General features: G+C 46.1%; 1 protein-coding gene across 1 annotated transcript in view; it reads left to right on the top strand.

The window, feature by feature from the left end:
• DHX29 (DExH-box helicase 29) overlaps positions 1 to 20,484 on the top strand; it is a 1,426,484-nt gene that overhangs the window by 972,966 nt on the left and 433,034 nt on the right. The window contains exon 18 of the mRNA XM_069627279.1: positions 10,767 to 10,855. Within this exon, the coding sequence (XP_069483380.1) occupies positions 10,767 to 10,855 (89 nt within the window). The remainder of the gene's footprint in view (positions 1 to 10,766; positions 10,856 to 20,484) is intronic.

Raw genomic sequence — 20,484 nt, 5'->3', positions numbered from 1 at the left:
TAGCACAGCTAGATGAAAAAGGAAGGGGACACACCCTATTGGATTAATCAGTCACCAGCTTGAGGACAGAGAGCTCAGGTCAGATTCACATGCACCTTTGCTCACACTTTTCATACATGCAGGTCACAATGCAGTCAGACAGGCAGGGTGGGGTTTAACACAAGGAGGAAAGTCCTTGTGAGCAGTGAAGCCACGTCAAGGCAACCACCGTTTCACTGCCCATTCATACACCTTTCGTGTCTGCAGTCAGTAGGCATCCATTTCTGCAGTCGCACCTCTACCAAATCACTTGCGCCACAGCAACTGTACCTGCACACTTATAGCATGTGGACATCTGCTCACAATGCAACTGTGTCTCTAGCGATATCTTTCACATAATTTTCTAGCACTTGCATAGCAACTGTCTGCATTCAAATGTCATGTTCCACCAACCATATCTGCACACTCACAGCAAGTGGACATCTGCACACATTGCAACCGTGTCTCCAGAGAGTCTTTTCCAGTGTAGACTCTCGTGCTGTAGGCATACCCAGTGGTACATTCGCACAACATGTACACTTTGATCCTGTATCGTGCTTTCTTGCTCGGAATGAACTGCTTGAACACTAGCCGACCTTTGAGCAACATTAATGATTCATCAATGGAGATGTTCTGGCTAGGAACATACACCTCTGCAAATCGCTGAGTAAAGTGCTTCAGAAATGCCTGAAGTTTGAATAGCCTATCAAAATTTGGGTCAGTTCTGGGTAATGCTGCTGGGTTGTCATTGAAATGCAAAATACGTTGCAGTGCTTGCAAGCGATTTCTACTCATTGTTGCTGGATAAAAAGGGGTTGAAAATACTGCTTCAGTAGACCAGGAGATAGACGGCTTCAACGATATTCCCATGAGCAGAATAGGAACCCAATATTTTCTCATCTCAACATTGGTCGCTGGAAACCATGATTGTGCTCTGGAATGGGGTTTGAGAGTGGGACCCCGTAACCACAAGAACTGTGCAGCGTACAAATTGGTTTGCTGAACCACATCTGCAATGAACCCATCATCAACAAAAAGGTAGAAAAAGTCAATAGGCTGAAGCCCATCTGTATTCACTGTGCACCCTGATATACAAGTGAAAGGGGGCACAACAGGCTGAGCCATCGCTGGAGGCACCCACTGTGACTCATCAGCCATGTCAGGATCTGGCACATTCCTTGCACGTCCTGCATGTCCCCTCACCCGTACAGGTCCCCTGCATGTGAGAAGGGAGGGAAAAGATGCATGTACTGTTTCATCCTCTTTGTCATCAAATGATGAGGAGGAGGAGGAGGAATGAGCATCCATTGAAAACTCACTTCCCCAATCACCTTACTGCTCACCCTCAGAAGCACTATCTGTTTGAGATTGCTTATCCGGCTCTGTGCCTTGCTCCGTGCCAGACTCCATCACTGCAGCAAAAGCCTCTGCACCAGACATTGTTCGACAAGAAGCCATGACTACTGTTGCCATGGAACCCTTCACTGCCCAAAGAACAGATAAAGACTGAAACAATAATATGTGTGCTTCTCAAAGTATGGAACCTAAGTAACTAAGTAAGTGGTATTCAGTGCCACAGACCTACACCACACAAGTACGCCAAAATGCTCTGCTCACAAACTGTAGCAGCCCTCTGCAATATGATGTACTCTCAGCACGCTACAAAAAATGGAGTACTATTTTGTAAATACTCACGTGAAATGCTAAGGACAGGCTCACATCTTTCTTACAAGAGGGTAGACCGCTCCAACACACCTGCACCTACAACCAAGACAACAAAATAATCTAAGGAAGATGTCCTCTTCCGATATACATTACACAAATACAAATGGGGGGACGAGGATTGAACCCACAGTACCAATTCAGAGACAGCCAACGTGTGTTGCACGCTCCTCTGCTCCATGGGGTGCTGGTGGATGGGAAATGTAGGTGAGAAGCCACAACGTAACATATTAGTGATTGATTGAGTTGAAAAGGCAGAGGCTATCAAGATGCAGACAGGTAAGAGAAGGAAAGTACATGGCAGGCCCTTTCTGTCAGTTGCTGGTGCACTTTCGACAAAACCCCCTGCTCATTCACATAGGGTTCTGTGTTAGAAGGGGGAATGTCTCAAGGACGGAACTACTGCAAGGGCCAGCAAGTGGAATTAGGCTGCTGAAAGTGGTGATGGTTTGCAAAGAAATAAGCAACACCGACATATTGAATACATTGACATGCCATGAACACTAATCAATTGCTAGGAAGTCGGAGTCTCACTGTCAACATATTTACTCACAATTTTATTACCATGCCACACAATCCAGTAAGTTCATCAGTTACTGGGCTCCGCCCCCCCCACCCCCTCCCCAAAGCATAGTGTCTGGGCAAATGTCAAAATGTCTGCAATGAAAATGTCCATGCCTCTTTTTGAAAGGTGCACCCCGTCTCGGTGTAACATCAGTTCACCTTTGAGGAACCATTGGTGAATTGTCCGAATTCCATCATTGCCCTTGGTCAGTCTTGTCAGCTCAACATTCAGTTTCCTCACTGAGGCGTTGATGGCCCTTTCCTTCCCTGGAGTTCTCCAATCCCACCTGGGAATCATCTGGGACCAAGCCACCACAGTGTTTGGAAACCTCTGTGATATCCATTCCAGTTCCACCATCAATAGCTCCCGTACCCCTTTCTGTCCCATGGACGCCAAATCATTTTCTCAAAGGTGCACCACTATTAGGTCGTGGGGGGGGGGCATCTCCTTTTGCCTGGGCATCGCTGATGACTCCTCTGAGCTGCTAAAGGCACATCCCCCCCCGACACCAAACCAGTGGACCGAGAGAGCATCCCTTCGAGACCCAGATGTGGTTGGCCCTCTGAAATGTCCTGCAGCCCTTTGGATGAAAGAGTGGCCGATTATCCACACAACCCTCATCCTCACTAGGAAATTGAAACAGGAAAACCCCCATGAACATGGCCAGACATACAGTTTATCAATTAGCACATCTATTGCTTCAACACATGTCTCTTGTAACAATCCCAGACACACACTTCCCCCAATCTCACATGCATTTCACATGTGAGAGAACAGTAGATAAATACGTAATTGGCACATATTTTTCTGGGAAAGAGGTGAAGGAGACACTGTCACCTTGTGCCCATGGCACAGTTGTTGTGGCACAATTGTAATCCGTGAAGGTTTCTGTTCCTGTGGCCCAACGATTGTACTGCACAGTGGTAAGGGGACTTGCACGTACTGCACGGTGATACCTTGGCTGGGTGCCTATTCCGACAAGGAAATGTACTCCACAGCAAGTGTGCTTTGTATGCTCTCTGAATATAGGCACCCTAACAGAATGTACGCCAATCATCACAAATGGATACAATTCTGGACAGTTTCATTGTGAGAGACCACTGGTGAACTTGGGGGCAGTCGACCAACACGGCAGAGAGGCGCACAAGGTCACACACATCAGCCCCGACCACCCTAGAGCTCTGGCTGGCCAGCACTACAGCGTTCACCTCCAGGAAGAGATGGGAGACCCTGCCGGTGCTCCCTGCAACCACTGCTGAACTTGGGGGACCAAAGACAAACATGGGAGACGGGCTCCCAAGGCCAACAGCATCACGTCCCCGTCTGCCCCCCTTACCCCACCCGACTGTCCTGGCCGTCTGGCTGGCCTGCGTTACAGCTTTGTCCCCTGCAAAAGGATGTGGACCCTGGCGGGGCTCACTGGGACCACTGCTGGACTTGGACGACACAAATGGTGACCATTCAAATAAAAAGAAAGAGCTCCATACCAAGTGCACATTGCATGCTCAGAAGAAATTACCATCTGCATTACTAGTGCAAACCTATATAATTAAGTGTTGGTAATTATGTTTACTACATTTATTTTCCTACAAACAGCCAACTTCCTCTATTCAGGCCACACCCATCATTGCCCACATGACCTCCCACCTACCCGTTCCCACCCATGCCACTGGCACTACAGCCACAGTCCCTCCCACCACAGTAACCACCCTCCCTCCACATTACAAAGCGTACTAACAAAATGAAATTTTGTACTACTTACATAAGTCAGCGAAAACTTTCGATTAGCCACATCTACAAAGGAAACGAAAAAGAATTACAATCTATATTCAGCCCACCAATAATACATGCAAACTTTCAGGCTGCTATTACAAACTTTTCGATTCCTTCAACCAGATACATGGCACATCCCACTCATCTACCACCACGTAAGGGTGAACTGCACACTGATAGGAAATGGAAATAAGACCAATGTGTTTATGGAATCCCCCACCACTACGTAACCATTGTGCAGATGGCATATTGGCGAATTGCCCTCCCAGGGGAACAGCACTGTTCAGCTGGTCTGGGGGCAATTTGTGGCCTGCCCCTCCAAGTGTGTCCCAGGTCACCACAATACCTCCCCCAAGCACCCACTCCCACTCACACCACCAACACTCCAGCCCCAGTTTCTACCCACCTCACTAACAATCTGCCCCTTCGTAATATAAAATGTTCAAAAAAACGCAAATTCCATACTTACATAACAAAAAAGAAGCTTTAACTGTACAAGACCTGTAAACGGAAATAAAAAAAACATATATTATCCATGTCAGCCCAGCAAAAAGCAACCCACACTGCCATGCTCCCATCATCAACTTCCGCTAATGAGCACCTGGGGGTACTCACAACATTAATTCCTTGAAAACGCCCAATGCCCACTTACAATGGTGCTCACTTCCCCTGTCCGAATGCTGTGCACAAGAAATAAGCACCACACCAATGTGCTGTGCCATTGGTAGGTGCAGATCCAGCGATCCACACCCAGCACTGCACTTGCTTTCCTTGGAAATAAGCCAGCCCCCTTCCATTCATCATAATTTCTGGTGTCTAGTGCACTCCCAAAACACCATCTTCTATTTGTTTGCCGCTTTGCCATGGGGCAGATGGGCACATTAGTGTTCCAATCTGCCCCCAGGATGCCCTAAACCTACTGCCCCATCCATTATGGGGCCTATTCCATGTTTTATGGTGGCCCTCTCCCCCCGCCCCAAATGGATGGGGGCCTCTCATGTAGCCCTCCCTGGGGGCAGATGCCCCTTACTAGGAGCAGAAATCTGCGGGCTGCATGAGGTGCCCCCCATCCACTTGGTGTCGGGGGGGGCACCCCCCTTTCATTGACAATCCACCTGGTGGTCTAGTGGGCCCCACACCCCCCCAAAACCACCCATGTTTTCTTATTTTTTTTGCCCTTCCATAGGGGCAAATGGGGCCTAGCCTGCAGGCCCCATCCTTTGAGGAAGTGGACTGGGGCTGTCTGTTCCCAATCCACACTTCTGGTGCCAGGATGTCTGGTGTGCACGAGATCATGAGAGCCGTAGTAGTCCCTGATTGGACCACTGCTAGCATGCATGATCTCCTTATTGTCCAGCTGGCTGTGAGCACTCACTGGACTTTATGATATGAGGTGGGGTCCTGATTGCAGACCTGCAGATTACCAATAGATCTGAATCGACCTATACACAGAGCCAAGTATCGAGAGAAGCAAAGCAGACCAAAGGATTATCCGGAACCGCACTCAAGTAGGTTGGCACCCTGAGCCTGCTGTTGTCCTGGCAGTGCCCTGCTTTGCGCTCGATCTCCGAAGACCTGCAAAGGTACTTCAACACCTTGGAGTGGCGGGACCAATCACTCTTGAGACCTCCTTGTTGCTGTGGAAACTAACCTTCTTGGAAGTGTCGCTGGGCCCTCCAGTGTACCAACCAGCTTGTACCTTGGCACCCGTGCTGGAGCGTTGTTCCATCGAGGTTTGTCTGGAGCTTCGAGGGAATCCTAGTTCGCACTGCAAAGCATCTACTTGCCAAATATTGTTGTCCCAGCTGCTTTGGGCCGTGAGTGAGAAACATGCGTCAGACCACGAGTCTTGGGTGCCCCTGCGTCAACATAAGACAGTGGCGGATGCGGCTGGTGACTTTCCCACCTTTCTTCAAGTGTCCTGCGACCCGCTGCATCAGTGCTTTCTTTGTCTTGCAATCCTGATGAGGGATCCAGCTCCAGTTGTCAACCAGATCCGCATCTGTACCCACAGCGCCTGTGCACTTTGAAGCTAAACCAAGGGTGGGATTTCGTACTCCAAGCAACGTTCTCCAGACCTGCCAGGTTTCGACCCAGAGGGAGCAAAGGGCGGTGAGTAATCATACCACTTACCGGTGGCCCCTAGTTCATCCATTCCCTTCTTATTGACGAAGGATCCCATGTGATCCTTAACTTGCTTGGATGGCTTACGCTTCCCAAAGCCACCCGAAAGTTGATAATAGCTTTGTTCTCCGCATCAGATCCTCCCTTGACTCTCTGAACCACATTTCTACACTCCAGAATCCTCTCTCTAATGTTTCCTCCCCTTTGAATATTGCGCTTTGTAGCTTCACGCACAACCGAACGCTTTTATGCGCGGACCTGACATTGAGCACAAGGCTGAAATCTTTGTAGGGCTGGACTTATAAAGTTAGGGTTATCCATCTCTGGAGTTTGCCAATGTGTTAAAGTTTGTCTGCTTTCCCTCCTTGCAGGTTTTGGCGGGTGACCACACTTTACTGCATTGACCAAAAGTGACTGCACATATGTTTTCCATAGTGTGTGTTTAAGTAGTGATATTATTGGGTTTTCCATTATTCACTTGTTTGTTCTGGGCCTAATAAATTGTGTATTTTTTATATACTGCTGTCTAAAGGGTATATCTTGTCCTACTGTGTGTGCTCATCCAAGACCTCAGATCACCCCACTACTCCTGAGACTTAGCCTTGATTGCTCTCCAAGCTGCCTTGAATTGTCTTAGCTAACTTCATAGAAGTGTTCCCTGTTTCACTAACAAGGGTGGCCTCCTAAACATCTGTTCACCAGAGCAGGTTATAAATCCATTCTAAAAACATCCAATGACCAAACACACTTTCCAGGTGAGAAAGCTCACCAATGGACAAAAGGGGGGGTTCTCTGAGAGAAGCTCTGTCCTGGCATCCATATGGGCTCCTGCATGCATTATATCAAGATTCGGTTTAATCCTTTAGGTAGACTTCAGTACTTGTTTCTCAGTCAGCAAAAAGTAGTCAGGATTCCAAAAAGCCCTTTAACAATTTGGGGACTACCAAAGTAGCAAAATGCATTTACAACCTCTATGATTCTCATGGTGTTTTTCCTGGATTTGAGGCGAACAAGGACACCCTTGTCAGATAGATTGTGTTGTCCAACTCTAAGGCAAACACCTCGAGTTGTTTTCCAGAGTGACTACATGCACGTTTTCCATCAGATGTAACACAACACCAGTAGCTTTCCAAAGGCATGTGTCAACTTCTGAGATGTCTGTCAAGTGACTCCCTGTGTGTTTTGTAAGAACTGTTCCCCAGATCTTACCTCAAGGAAACCTTTATCTTTTCGGCCACTTGGTGCAACCTATTAATTGAAACCACCTGACATAGGCTGCACCTCCTCCTCAGTAAATGTTAATGCTTTTAGAAGAGCCACAAGGATGGAAAGTATAACAAAAAAGTACTTTTATATTGATGTAATCTCAATCCCTGGCTTTACCTCCTCCCAACTCCCACCCAGCTATACCCTTTTGCACATGCCAGTGCTACTGAGTCTCGGGAGGATAGCTCAGGGGCAACATGCTCGCCTGGGAAGCAAGACAACATGGAGCAACACAAGTTCAATCCCTTGGTCCGTGCTTAGAAACCTTTGGGTTTTAAACGTGTTAAAAATAACGTATCATATCATACAAATACTTGGTGTAAAAATGGCAGAGCTGCAGGGGACAGTTGTATTTCATAAGTAGGTATGTGGACGTTTAATGGAACGTTTGCGTGCCAACGCCTCTCCCACGACAATCCACTGCGGGGTCCCGCAAGGATCATGCACTGCACCCACACTATACAACTTGTTCACCAAGTGTCATGATGCCTACCCCCGTGCATCCGGATCAAGCCCATCAGCCCCGGGAGCAGGCATCCAGACATTTACAAAAACCCCAGCACCCCCAGCTAGGGGCTGTCTGGGTTCGGTCCTGGCGCCGTAGCCACCAGGCTCATAATAAAAATCAGTCCTTGCGCCATAGGCGCCAGGCTCATAGACATTACTTAACTCATGCAGACCATGCTGCAAATAAATCCAAGCCAACGTGAGGCCTGGATGGGACTATTTTACTACAGGGAATATTTTTTACTCGGGTGTGGTCCTGGGGAACTTCTTTCCTGGGACTACTTTGGAGGCTATTTAAACCACGCCCGAACAGCAGCACATGCTTAGTGTTATTCTGCATCCAGCAGCGTGACTCTCACCGTGCCTACAGCCAGCATCCAGACTTCTGCCACGCCCGCGTGCCTACAGCCAGCATCCAGTCTTCTGCCACGCCCGCCTCGAATCCGGAGCTCCTAGAATAAAGAGGAAGAAAAGGACAAGGTTAGACAACAAACTTATTTCAAATTCCTCACCTTATTTCGGATCCATTTCATCTCCCGACCTGGAAAGTACATCAGTCCTGCACGCGTCGCTTCGCCAGCTCCAGCACTGCTCCATACTCACCAGTTCTCACAGCATCTTTCGATCCGGCACTGTCTCCATCATTTCTTCGCCGTACTCCGGCACCTAGGGGCACAAGAATAACAAGGTGAGCCAAGGGAATCAACAAATACCTCTTACCACCATAGACTTACCTGATTTACCACCGGCGGTATTATTCTCCATATCTTCATATGCCGCATCTGTAAAGAGGTAGAAAAACAACATGTTAACGCATGCAATAGTTACCGGACAGCGTTGGGTAACACAGACTCTTACCTGAACGCCAGCAGCAGCTACGAGACCTTCTTCTCACAAACTTAGTTGCAACTTAAGGAAGGAAGGGGACAAGAGTGAACATCGGGCACATTGAACTCTTTGAACTTGATAATTACCAATCCCGCCTGGGACTTCAGAGTCAATGCTTACCAGAACTCTCCCAACGCCTTCAAACCAGTGAAGTAACTGGTATCTATGCGCCCCTGCAAGACACGAAGGATGGAGAGCTCATCTTTTACAAACATAAGGTGAGGTTACTAAGGGGATATCGGAGGTGATTAGTGGGGGAGAGCGAGAACAGTTGGGAGGCCATCACTAAAACCCACAGGTGGCTAATCCCTGTCTCCACTTGCAGGAAAATACTTCTTTGGGTCCAGCAGACAAGACTAGGCGGGCCAGTCCAGACAGTCATCTCTGCACTACGCATCACGTTGACAGAGACCGCAGCTGTCCGGGTCTTATCGACACCCCTGTGGGGTCCAGGTGAGCGTAACACCAAGCCCCTCTTTGACAAACTCGACTCATATGGCATCACATACACGAACTACGCGGACGACACACAAGTACTTCTTCCCCTCTCAGGTTCATACAACGAAGACGCTAAGGCACTCCATACAATCTACTCCATCATCACGGCATGGATGGCAGTTAATGGCCTTTGCCTCAATGGAGACAAAACTGAAATCATGATATTAGGTCAACAAAACACTCTAGACAAACTTGACAAACTGTACGCTAACTTCTCCATTGACAACTCCATCATCCCCGTATCCACAGCCGTAAAGACACTGGGAGTATACCTTGACTCTTCTCTATCAATGACCAGACAAGTTAACGCAATCACTTCCGCGTCTGCGCACACCACCAAATTCCTAAACGCCATCAAGCCTTACCTCTCCAAACCCAACTGCCTCTCCATAGCGAGAGCCACCATTGGAGCCAAACTGGACTATTGTAATGCACTCCTAGTAGGCACATCAGCCATAAACCTAAACAGACTACAAGTCACGCAGAACAATGCTCTCCGGGCTGCTCTTAGTATCCCAAGAAGAGAACATATCACCCATGTCAGACACTCAGCGCACTGGCTCCCGGTCAAAGAGCGGATCTCTCTCAAAATCCTCACACTCACTCACAAATGCCTCTCCCTCTCCGCCCCGTCCTATCCATCAGAAACCATCCTCAAACCATCCTCCTCCCGTCCCACCAGGACGCAATATCACCAACCTACTCTGCATCCCACGCATCAAAAAAGCCAAAGCCGGAGGTCTTAGTTTCCCCTACATTGCAGCCAAGACCTGGAATGCTCTTCCGGCAGACATCAGAGCCGAAAACTCCCTTCCTATTTTTCGCAGGAAACTGAAAACCGCATTCCGTGCAAAATAATAGGCAACTCTCTTAAATCCTTGTAAATATACTGCATTGCTAATGTGTACATGTCTACTGTAAATATTGTATTTGTTTGCAAATATTGTAACCTATGTAACTAAGACATTGTCTGTAACAAGCGCCACGATGCCCCCGGGCTGACGTGCGCTCTACAAACCTGAATAAATAATAAATAAATAAATACCGTGGTTCTAATTTGTACATTCTTTTGTGGCTTTATGTATTCTATTTGGGGCAATTTTGAGGCCCATAAATTGTGAAGAAGGAAGCGCCACAGACTAAGTACCTAAAATAATAGTGAAGGTAATATCTTGCTAGTTGTCCACTCTCCGGTAATTGGGTGCAATGAATCTAGTGGCCTCACACCATTTTGTGAACACAAATCACTCCTGCGTGACATGATTACTACCTCTGCTCTGCTTTATATATATGTCGCAATGGCACCATTAGTGCTTTTTATATTCAAACACTCAAGTTAAAAATATTGTGTTTTGGTCACATGAGAAGATGTAGAAAACATCTGAAGACCTTTTATTATTTTCAGATTGTATTAGCAACAAATATTGCTGAAACAGGAATAACTATACCTGATGTTGTCTTTGTCATTGACACTGGAAGGACAAAAGAAAATAGGTAAGGTTTTTCTGAAACAATATTCTTTTTGGCATATCGTGCATGTTTTGGGATATACAGACTAATGATATCAAAACACATCATCAAATAAAGCAGAGAACAAATCTTGTATGACTTCTGAATTGTGCAATTTCTTGGTGAAATCAAAGGTGCATCACATCGTATCGGTGCATGCTTGAAGAACAGCAGACTTCACACCAGGTCCAGGATCATAAAAAAAGCATATTATATATTTAGAATTGTTTAAAAAAGTTGAAAGTGGAAACTGAGCGACATAATGCTGGTCGAGATTCCCCAAGCTGTGGCTTGGTGTAAGGTATACAAGGTGGCACCGATAATGCATCATGAAATTCAAACAGATCAGTCAAAACCTTGGCTGCAGTTCCCACGTTTGGTGATGTTATTTTGTAGTTCCTACTCATATTTGGAAAACTCATGGTTACTGAACAATGTAAAATTAATCACCACTACTACTTATCTACCCTCTATCTACATATTGGAAAAGTTTTAACTCAAAGCTATTAATTAGATCCATCCTATTTTAATGTATCATTACAATGCTGACATGAATAATCAATGATTGCATGAATATTGCCAGGACTAACTTAATAACAAGGAATTAAATCTCATTCACTTTAGTAATGCTCTCCATTGTCATTATACTTTTATTAAGTTCATTTCCTTATGTGATAATGCATCCTTTCATCATATGAAAATTGATGTCACATTGAATTCAATTTCTACTTCTTGCATTAAACTGTGTGATTGGATTATTATACAATAAACATCAATGGATTCATTTATATAATGTGGTATTCTGACAGGATAGGAGACCAAGCATTTCACTTCACATAAAACACACAAAAAGTGTGCATAGAGTCCAAAATACTGATGGTATCATACTTTATACCAACAAGTGTGGAGAGGAATACACATTTCATAGCTAATATCTTTGGTACACAATTCATGGCACAATGGCAAATTACGCATATCTTAATATGCATGAAGTGATGTTAATTATTTGAGCTCCATGTATCCCCCCCCCCCCACACACACATATACATGTACAAATAATAACTCTCACTTGTATCAAGGTCCATCGTGTTTTTTTCTGAATTGAATGAGTCTGAACTCAAGCTGGTATAGCATTTTATCTCAGTTTCCTCTCCTTTTTCTAGCTCACATGATTTGGAGCATTTATCTCCGTTTTGAGGGGTCACCATTGTACATCTCCTCTGAATAGAGCACTAATGAATCATTCCTACCCCCGTTCTTTTGTTTGATCATCCTAATGTTCTAAAAGAATAATTCTCAGACATAATTCTCTGCAGCCAGCCATCCTGACAATAAACATATTTCTTGTGCAAGGAAGAGAGATCAGCTGGTTGGGGGTGAATTCATTTAATCACTGCTCTACAGTTGAAAAAACGAATATCTCAACTGTGTAATACATATAACATGGGTTTTATACAATGGCAACAAATTGCACAACACTTTATGCTAATGTGGACCTTACATTAACACATTCTAATTGGTCCCTTTACTAAAGGTCAAAATGACACTCATTCCTGATTGGTCATAAACACTTCCTGATCAGGATGACTTGCTATTTTCCACATTTCCGGTATGACAAGACATGTTGTTGAAACATTAAACCAGAAAAAGCAGCTTTGAGTGTCGAGCATTTCTTCAGTGTTTTGGTTCATTTTGTCCAAGGTCAGCTTGCTCTGCTTATCTGCTTCAAACTACTGCCACGTTTAATTCATAGAGAGCTTTTCAACACTACCTTTAGAAATTGTATATTCCTACCATTTAAACTGCTGAATCGCCTCATACTGGCTTCTGTTCAAGATTCTGAGACCAAAAGCCATGTGTACTGTGTATCCATTTTAAAATAATGGATTGTCTGCTAATGTGCCATCTCTTAAGTCAGGGAGCTATATGCTGTATTTATTTGAGCACTACATTTTTTAATGACTAGTATATATGAATGATATCCTTCATATCTAAACATAGTTGGCCTATTGTTTGTGTTATGTATGTTTTACGAAATGTCAGCAGTCAGCATACTTTTTATGTCCTATGCTACCCTGAGTAAGTGTGTCCAGTGTTCCCCATTTCCGATGTACTTTGCCTTGAATAAGGGCAGCTGAACTACCTAAAGTAGACAATACTCCTGATTTTAACAATGTTGGACAGGGGAGTGAGGTATTGGCCCTCAGTACCATATTTGTCTGCCATAAGAGGGTGCGGGGGCACCTCCTCTACATGTGTCATTGGCCTTCTTTCACCAACCCGACATGATATATAAGTGAGAGATTTTGTGAGCTCACTCTGATATACTTTAAACTCATCACCAGGGAGTTGCACAGAACTGTTAGCGTCCAAAATTGTACGAGTAGCAGTGAGAGGCCACATGCATTCTCCTGCCAGTGGCATTTTAGTGCAGAGTCAAATTATGCTCTGTGCCAGGGGAAATGTGCAGTGCAAATAATGCAAGCAGAAGACAATAGAGTCAATTCTTGCCAAGTGTCGCTGACCGCTTGGCAATGTGCTCTTTAAGCAGCCCATTAAGGCACTCAACAAGTCCATTTGCTCAAGGATGGTACCCCAAGCACAGCTTGTGCTTGATCCCGAGGAGGGACGTGACCTCCTTAAATAGATCATTAGCAAAGTGTTGTGCGTTGTAAGACCTCAACACGTCACATACCCCCCCACCTTGGGGATACTTTATAGAACAATGATTTGGCAGCAGATTGTGCAACATTGTGAGCACATGGGCCAGCCGCAAGCCAACATTAAAAAGGACATGTAATGACGATCATATACCTATAAGAGCTACATCAATCCTGCATATCAACATAGTCCATATGCAAATGCTGGAAGGGCTCCTCCGGGCGGGGAAATGATGCTTGAATAGTTTAAAGTGGTTGCCCTGCTGTACATTTTTAGCACGTCACACAATTATGTGCAAACACAGTTACCAGTTCTTGTAGGTAGGGAACAAACCGTTGTTCGTTAATCTCCACAGCTACATGCACTTTTGACAAATGTGCTGGGAAATGCAGCTGATCCAGGGCTGTTTTGAGCAGCCTCTGGGGCATTACCAGCTTTCCTGTGCTATCTGTCTCCACGTCAGCCCCTCTTTTTTTGCCATAACGCCTGTTCTTGTTGGGGTGCACCCCCCTGCAACTCAATCACTTGGATAATGGGCAGCACGTTGAATGGCTCTGTGTCGGGTACTGCCTTTGCAGTAATGCCATCAACGGCACTTGATCCTCTTGGATCAAGGCATGAACCATGTTGTGTATATTGGTAAACATGCAGTTCTACTGGGAGGGGCAGTACCTCTATTAACCGGGACAACAACTCTGCATGTTGTACAACAAAGTCATCACTACCCATGAAACCCCTCCTTTCCCAGCGGACCAATCCCAAATACACTGTGGATGTGACATAGGCTGAATCTGAAAACATTTTCACTGCATGCCGCTCTGACATATTCATGCCCATTATCAGGGCTGTTAGTGCAGTTGCTTGTGCTGAGCAATGTAATGGCAACCTCATCTGTGCCCATACCTTGATTTCACCTTTGTGATAACAAACCACAGCTGCACCAGTATGTCGACAACCTGTGCTTGAATCTTTTGTTGATGACCCATCAACAAAGAGCCTTTCTCTGTGTTCAATGGGCTCTTTCGTGTTCTTGGGAGTTGCCCCCATCCTGTCCATGTATGAGGCACAGTCATGTACATATTCCCCTTCCTTCGCAGGTTGTGCAATGAATGTCGATGGGTTGATAACCGACACCTCACTACCTCATTTGCTTAAGTGTACAAAATTATCTTGTACCCTGACACTCTCTGAGTTGTCAATGTAGACTGTGATTTTATCCAGTATTGCAAAAAGTGCATCCACATACAGTGTAACTGCTTAGCCCATCGTTATTGTTGCTGATTTCTCTGTAGCAAATGCTGCTGCGGCAAGTGCCTGTTTGCATGGGAAGTGGACTTGCATTACTGGGTCTAGGAGACCACTGTAGTAGAGCAGGGGCTTGTGTCTCTTATTTCTTTTAAATGAGGACAGCTGTCATCACTGTGCCATCAGAATGTGAAAACAAAAATGTTTCTTGATAATTTAGGGTTGCTAAAACTGGTGTGTGTGCGAACGCTTCCTTCAATTCAAGAAATGACTCCTTCATCTCAGATGTCCATTTTATGGGGCCTTTTTCCTTTCATGCTTATTTTAATCTCTGAAGGAGGGGCTTCGTAAATGTGAAATAATCGAAGACAAAGGCCCTGCAATAATTGCAGAGGCCTGCTTGACCGTGCATGGCTGTGGTGTGATGTGTATGGCTTATGCTCTCTCTCTATATAGATATCTTCAGGCTGTCTACTGATATTAACTGTCCTGGGTACACTACTTCTTTTTGGCAGTGCTGAAATGTCTCCTTGTCTATCTTGTACCCCTACTCTGCTAGCAATGTCAGAAGTATAACTGAATCTGTGCTGCGCTGGTGTTCTGTTGTGCTGCACACCAGGGGGTTGTCCACATACTGGATGACTGTGCTGTGCATTTGCAAGTTACTTAGGTACATCTTGAACACCCTACTGAAAACACTAGGTGACTCCCAATACCTTTGCGGCAAACGCGTATGTTGGAAACTCGCCCCATGATAAGTAAATGCCGTGAGATACTGTGACTCTGGATGCAGCAGGATGGAGAAAAAGGCATTCTTCAATTCGATGACTCTGAAAAATGTTGCTTCTGTGGGTATATTGCATAATATTGTGGCTGGATTTGGTAAGAGTGGAAACTCTGCCTCCAGTACGTTGTTCAAGGGGCAGAGATCTTGAATGAATCTCCACATCCCCCCACCTTTTGATTTCTCGACAGGGTAAATAGCCGAATTGCACAGAGATTCTGATGTTTTTTTATGCCCTGTCTCCAGAGTGCGATGAGTGTGTCATTTATACCCTCATCTGCCTCAAGAGATAGTGGGTATTGTTTAACGCAGGGCAACAGTGTCCCTTCTTTCAATTTTATGCAGACCACCCCAGCACCCTTTCTCAACACTCCCTCATGGGGCCCACTGGTCCATAGTACCTCTGGTACTTTTTTTCACATCTCCACGCAAGTGAGTTGATGCCTTGCTCACTGCCTGCATCCTATCGGGGAACTATCTCTCCTCTGTCTACCTGACATGGTATGCATATCTCAAATACCCTTTTCCCCCTCTTCGTCCTTTGAGAATAGCCGTTTGTCAGTCATGTCTGTTAGTCTTAATGTCGGATCAATATAGATGCCTGTGTGCCACTCTGTATCATCTTCTATCCCATACAAAATGACCATGTCCTTCCTTGTAAGTGCTACTTCTAAATGTATGGTGAGTGTTGTTCCAGGCACTATTTCTTTGTGTACTGCTGGTCCAAACACAAATTCTGGGGGCAATCGAAAGATCTTATCTTTCATTCTGGGGTACGCACCCTAGCAATACTTGTACCCCATAAAGGAATGCCTCGGGGTGGCGTAGTGACCCGCGTAAAGTGCTGTGTGCGCAAAATGCTTGTATGATGACTGTGACCAGCTCAAAAAAAGATTGTCAAGCATACTATTCCCACTTTCTGAAAATAAAATTGTTATATTTAATTTGCTTATTATGTCTCTTCCTAATATGTTGATGGGGTGTCTTTTGACTACAATAGGGACATATAATCTGCTGTGTGCCTATTGTGAGTGGTACATCTTCAGTGATGGGAACCGTTGCAACAGCCTCAGAAACCCCAGCGTATCCATTATTTTGTCCGACAGGGGAAAGACACCCTCCTTAATGCAGGATTTAGCGGCTCGCATGTTGAACAAAAATGATAAATCTTTTTGTCCAATCTTCACTGCTATCTCAGGCTTCTCATCAGGGTCTCCAATTATTGAAAGGATTGGGCACACAGGTGTCCTCTGTGGGCTGGCCTATTGGCCGTTTGGGCCATGTCCTGAAAATGGAAATGGGTTGCCTTCAAGAACTGTCACTCCTGAATAATGTGGTACTGTGTTCTGGGCTAGCAATGTGCTGTCCTCCTGTGTGTATGTTTGTGCCTCAGCCTGTAATGCGTTCCTTAGTACTGTCGTCTGCTGCTGTGTGTTTACCTGTGGTGTCAGGATAACTGTGGCCCCTGCAGGTTGCATTCTCTGTGTGAAGGGCACCTGCAGTGATGTCAGTTGTGCTTGGAGTGGCTTCATCTGCAATTGTGTAGGCTGCTCCTGTGACTGCATGGGTTGCACATATACCTGTGCCCCCTCTCCCTGGCCATACTTCTGCTGTTGTCTGTGTGGACATGTTTTTGCCCCTCTGCCCACATATAAAGCATGGTCCTCCAAATCTGGGTGCCACTCGACCATAACCAAAGTCACTCCCTCTGTCCGGGTATGCTCTGCCCTATTGGTAATGTCCCATCTGTGGGTAATACCAACCTTGCTGATAGTATCCCTGTTGCTGATACACTTGCTGTTGGGGAAACCCTCCCTGCTGTTGGATCCCCCTTGATGTGGGTACTCTCCTCCCTGTGGCAGTCCTATCTCAGGAAACCCCCCTTGCTGAACGTGGACAACTTTGAGCTGTCCTGGGACAATGTTGGTAAGTACAACCCCTTTCATGGATATTGTTGGCAATTTCTTTTGCTCCAATTTTGCCTCTGCCTTAATTGAATTGTCTGCTGTGTCCTTTTCTCTTTCCTGTTTCCTCTTACAAAAGTGTACTATCATGGTCTGTATTACTGGCCATCCCTTAGCCTCAATCCCTATCACCTTTTCCAGAGATGTCTGCATGTCTGAGGGGAGTCCTCGGACTAGTGTATGGTAGAATATTGGTATGTTGTGTCTCTAATATCACCTGTATCTTTTGTATGTATTCTTCAGGGTCCTCTTCTGGTTACATTTTCTGTGCCAAAATGGCCCCATGTCTGATGTTTCTGGGTACATGGTCTTTAATACTTTCCACACGTGTGCGCGGCAGTTGTTAAAGGACGCACAATTGTATATTTTACTACTCAGTTTTACTTCGTTATAGCCTGCCTGCCCCCATATTTGTCATCCCTTTCACCCAATGTAGCTGCAAATAAGATCTTCATATCGCCAATCACCAGGGTAACCCATGCTGTCTCTATCTCAAGAGTATATCTCCACTTCCTCGCCCCCCCTGTGAGGGATGGCAAACTATACATAAAATTATCTATGTCCATGCTCTGCCATGGTACATACTGCGCTCCTCCCCTGCCTTTTCCATAACAGGCGCAACTGTGTTCGAGGCATCGGGGGGAAAATCCTTTTGCAGTGCTAGCTACCACTATCCTTCCTATCCTTTTTCATAGGGTCTGGAAAAGTCCCTACTGCTCTCCCAATCGGGCTCTCTTTTTCTCTTTCTCTCTCTCTTTCTCTCTTTCTCTTTCTCTTTCTCTTTTTCTTTCTCTTTCTCTTGCTCTCTTCTTCTCTCTTTTTCTCTTTCTTTTTCTCTCTTTCCACCATCGTCTCCTCTCTTCCCTTGCCTTCTCTCGGTCTTCGTCCCATAGCTCATCGTCCCATATCTCTGCCCTGCCTGGCCCTGCTCCTCTGTCCTCTTCGGTATACTTGGGGTCTGCTTCAGATCCCATGGGGCTCTCCTCTTCAGCGGTCTCTTTAACTAATTAAACATTATTTTCTTGGACATCCAGCCACCTGGTGTTCCCCCTGCCCCTTGCTCCTCCTCCCGGACTTCCCACTTTCGGCTGCTTTGAACAGTTTCTAGCTGCCACTACACAATGTATTTCTATGTCTGCAAAGTACTTGTTACTGGCGGCTGTACTCTCAGGAGCAGTAACTATAGCTTCTGGCTTTCCCTTCCCTATTTCTGCTTTGTTCCTGCTTGGGGGCACCCTTCGTGGGTTTGTGTACCCTGCTGCAGGCTTCAGCTTCGGGTACAGCCCATAAGGAGGGGGCGATGTAGTGGGTGGTACCGTTGTGCCACTTTCTTTCCCGGCCGCTTTGGCTGGTTCCTCCTTTTTCTCTTCATAAATCTGCCATAGGCCTAAAATATTTTGCCTACTCTTTAATTTGTCGCTGTTAGGCAGAAACCTGTGCAGTTCCCTTGGGGAACACTGCAAAAGATTTAAGACCACAGGTATAGCAGTAAACCCACTTGGTAGCAGTCTGCACCACCCAGATTTACCTGGTAGCTGTGGCTGAGCAGTCAGACTTCCCTCAAGAAGAGTTAGGCAGTATGCAAAGTATACACAATATGTACTCAGACACAATAGCACAAGCAAACACTGACCAGAGCTTGGTTTCAAAAGTATATAGTTATTTATTTTCAAGAACATATAAGTTGAAAACACTCTAGCAAAAATATAGTAAAACACTCTAAACACAGTTATATGGAAAGCAGTCCCAATCCTTATTCCTATCTAGACAACTCTAGGTTAACACCACATAATTCAAACAGAGGTGAGCGCTTAACGTTAGATGACACTCTAGTAGGTAAAAAGAAGGGAGAAGGAGCAGAATTAGGTTAAACACACCACTCTAAGGTCCAGAACACTTGCAATAGGCTCAAAGAAGTACCAAGTCACAGGTGAGCAAAAGTCACTAGGCAGGGCCCACTCTTAGAGTAGCCGGAGCGAAAAATGTGCCCAAGATCACACTGTTATTAGGGATTCAAAGTCTTGCAAAGAGTTAGAAAGAGTTTAGAGTGGCTTAGAAAGTTTAGCCAGGGTGTCCCAGGCACTCCCAGGTTCGAAAGCCGGGGGCTAAATCTACCCCGTACAGTCGGTGGCAAGGGAAGCCAGGCGGAACACGGTACCTTAAGCGGAAAGGGTCCTCCAGCGGTGGCAGTTGTTCCAGGCAGTGGCAGCAAGGCTCGACGTCGGTCAGGGGAGAAGAAGTTCTCGCTGAAGAGCAGAAGAAGAAGGTCGTTGCACTGCCCGGGAAGAAACCAACCGCGGAGTCCTCCGGTTAAAGGGTTGTACCGACTTTCGCGGTTAGGGGAAAAAATGTGGTATTCCGGTTGCCGGGGTGCTTGGCACGGGCAAGGCGGCCACGGGATACCTCGAGAAGCGAAAAGAAGGTGAAAACTGGTTGTCCCCACCAGTCAAGGGAAGGAGCCACTCCGTTAAGAGTTCTCCTCGGTCGTCGGGAAAAGTGGTGAGACGGTTCAGCAGGGCTCCACCGGGTGGTGTCGTCGAAGCAGGTCGGCTCAGCTCTTCCCTCGTCGGATTCTTGGTCCTGTGGCGACTTCTGAAGTTCCAGTCCCCAAAGCCCTGCTTTTATGCAGCAAACCCCCATTCACCCAGCCTAGCTGTCACTCAAACATGCTAAGTGGTGAGCCGGCCGGCTCACCACTTGGGCCAATCAGGACGGAGAGCGACTTGAGTTACCAAGGTAACTCAGTCCAGGGTGCCTAAATCCCCCTCCACCCCTCCTAAGTACCCCAGACAGAGTGGCACCACTTTGGAGGGCTTCTGTGGAGAAGCCCGCCAAAAGTGGAACAAAGGGCTCCACTTTGGGTCAGAGTTACAGAGGCGAACGCCAACGCCATTTTAGGATCAAGTTTTGGCAAAAAGTCCCAACCGGAGTTATAATAATAAATATATAAACCGGCGGTG

This window comes from Ambystoma mexicanum, chromosome 6p, assembly GCF_040938575.1.
Source record: "Ambystoma mexicanum isolate Mex_15411 chromosome 6p, UKY_AmexF1_1, whole genome shotgun sequence".
NCBI classification, from domain to species: Eukaryota; Metazoa; Chordata; class Amphibia; order Caudata; family Ambystomatidae; genus Ambystoma; species Ambystoma mexicanum.
This window is presented reverse-complemented; position numbering and strand designations above follow the sequence as displayed.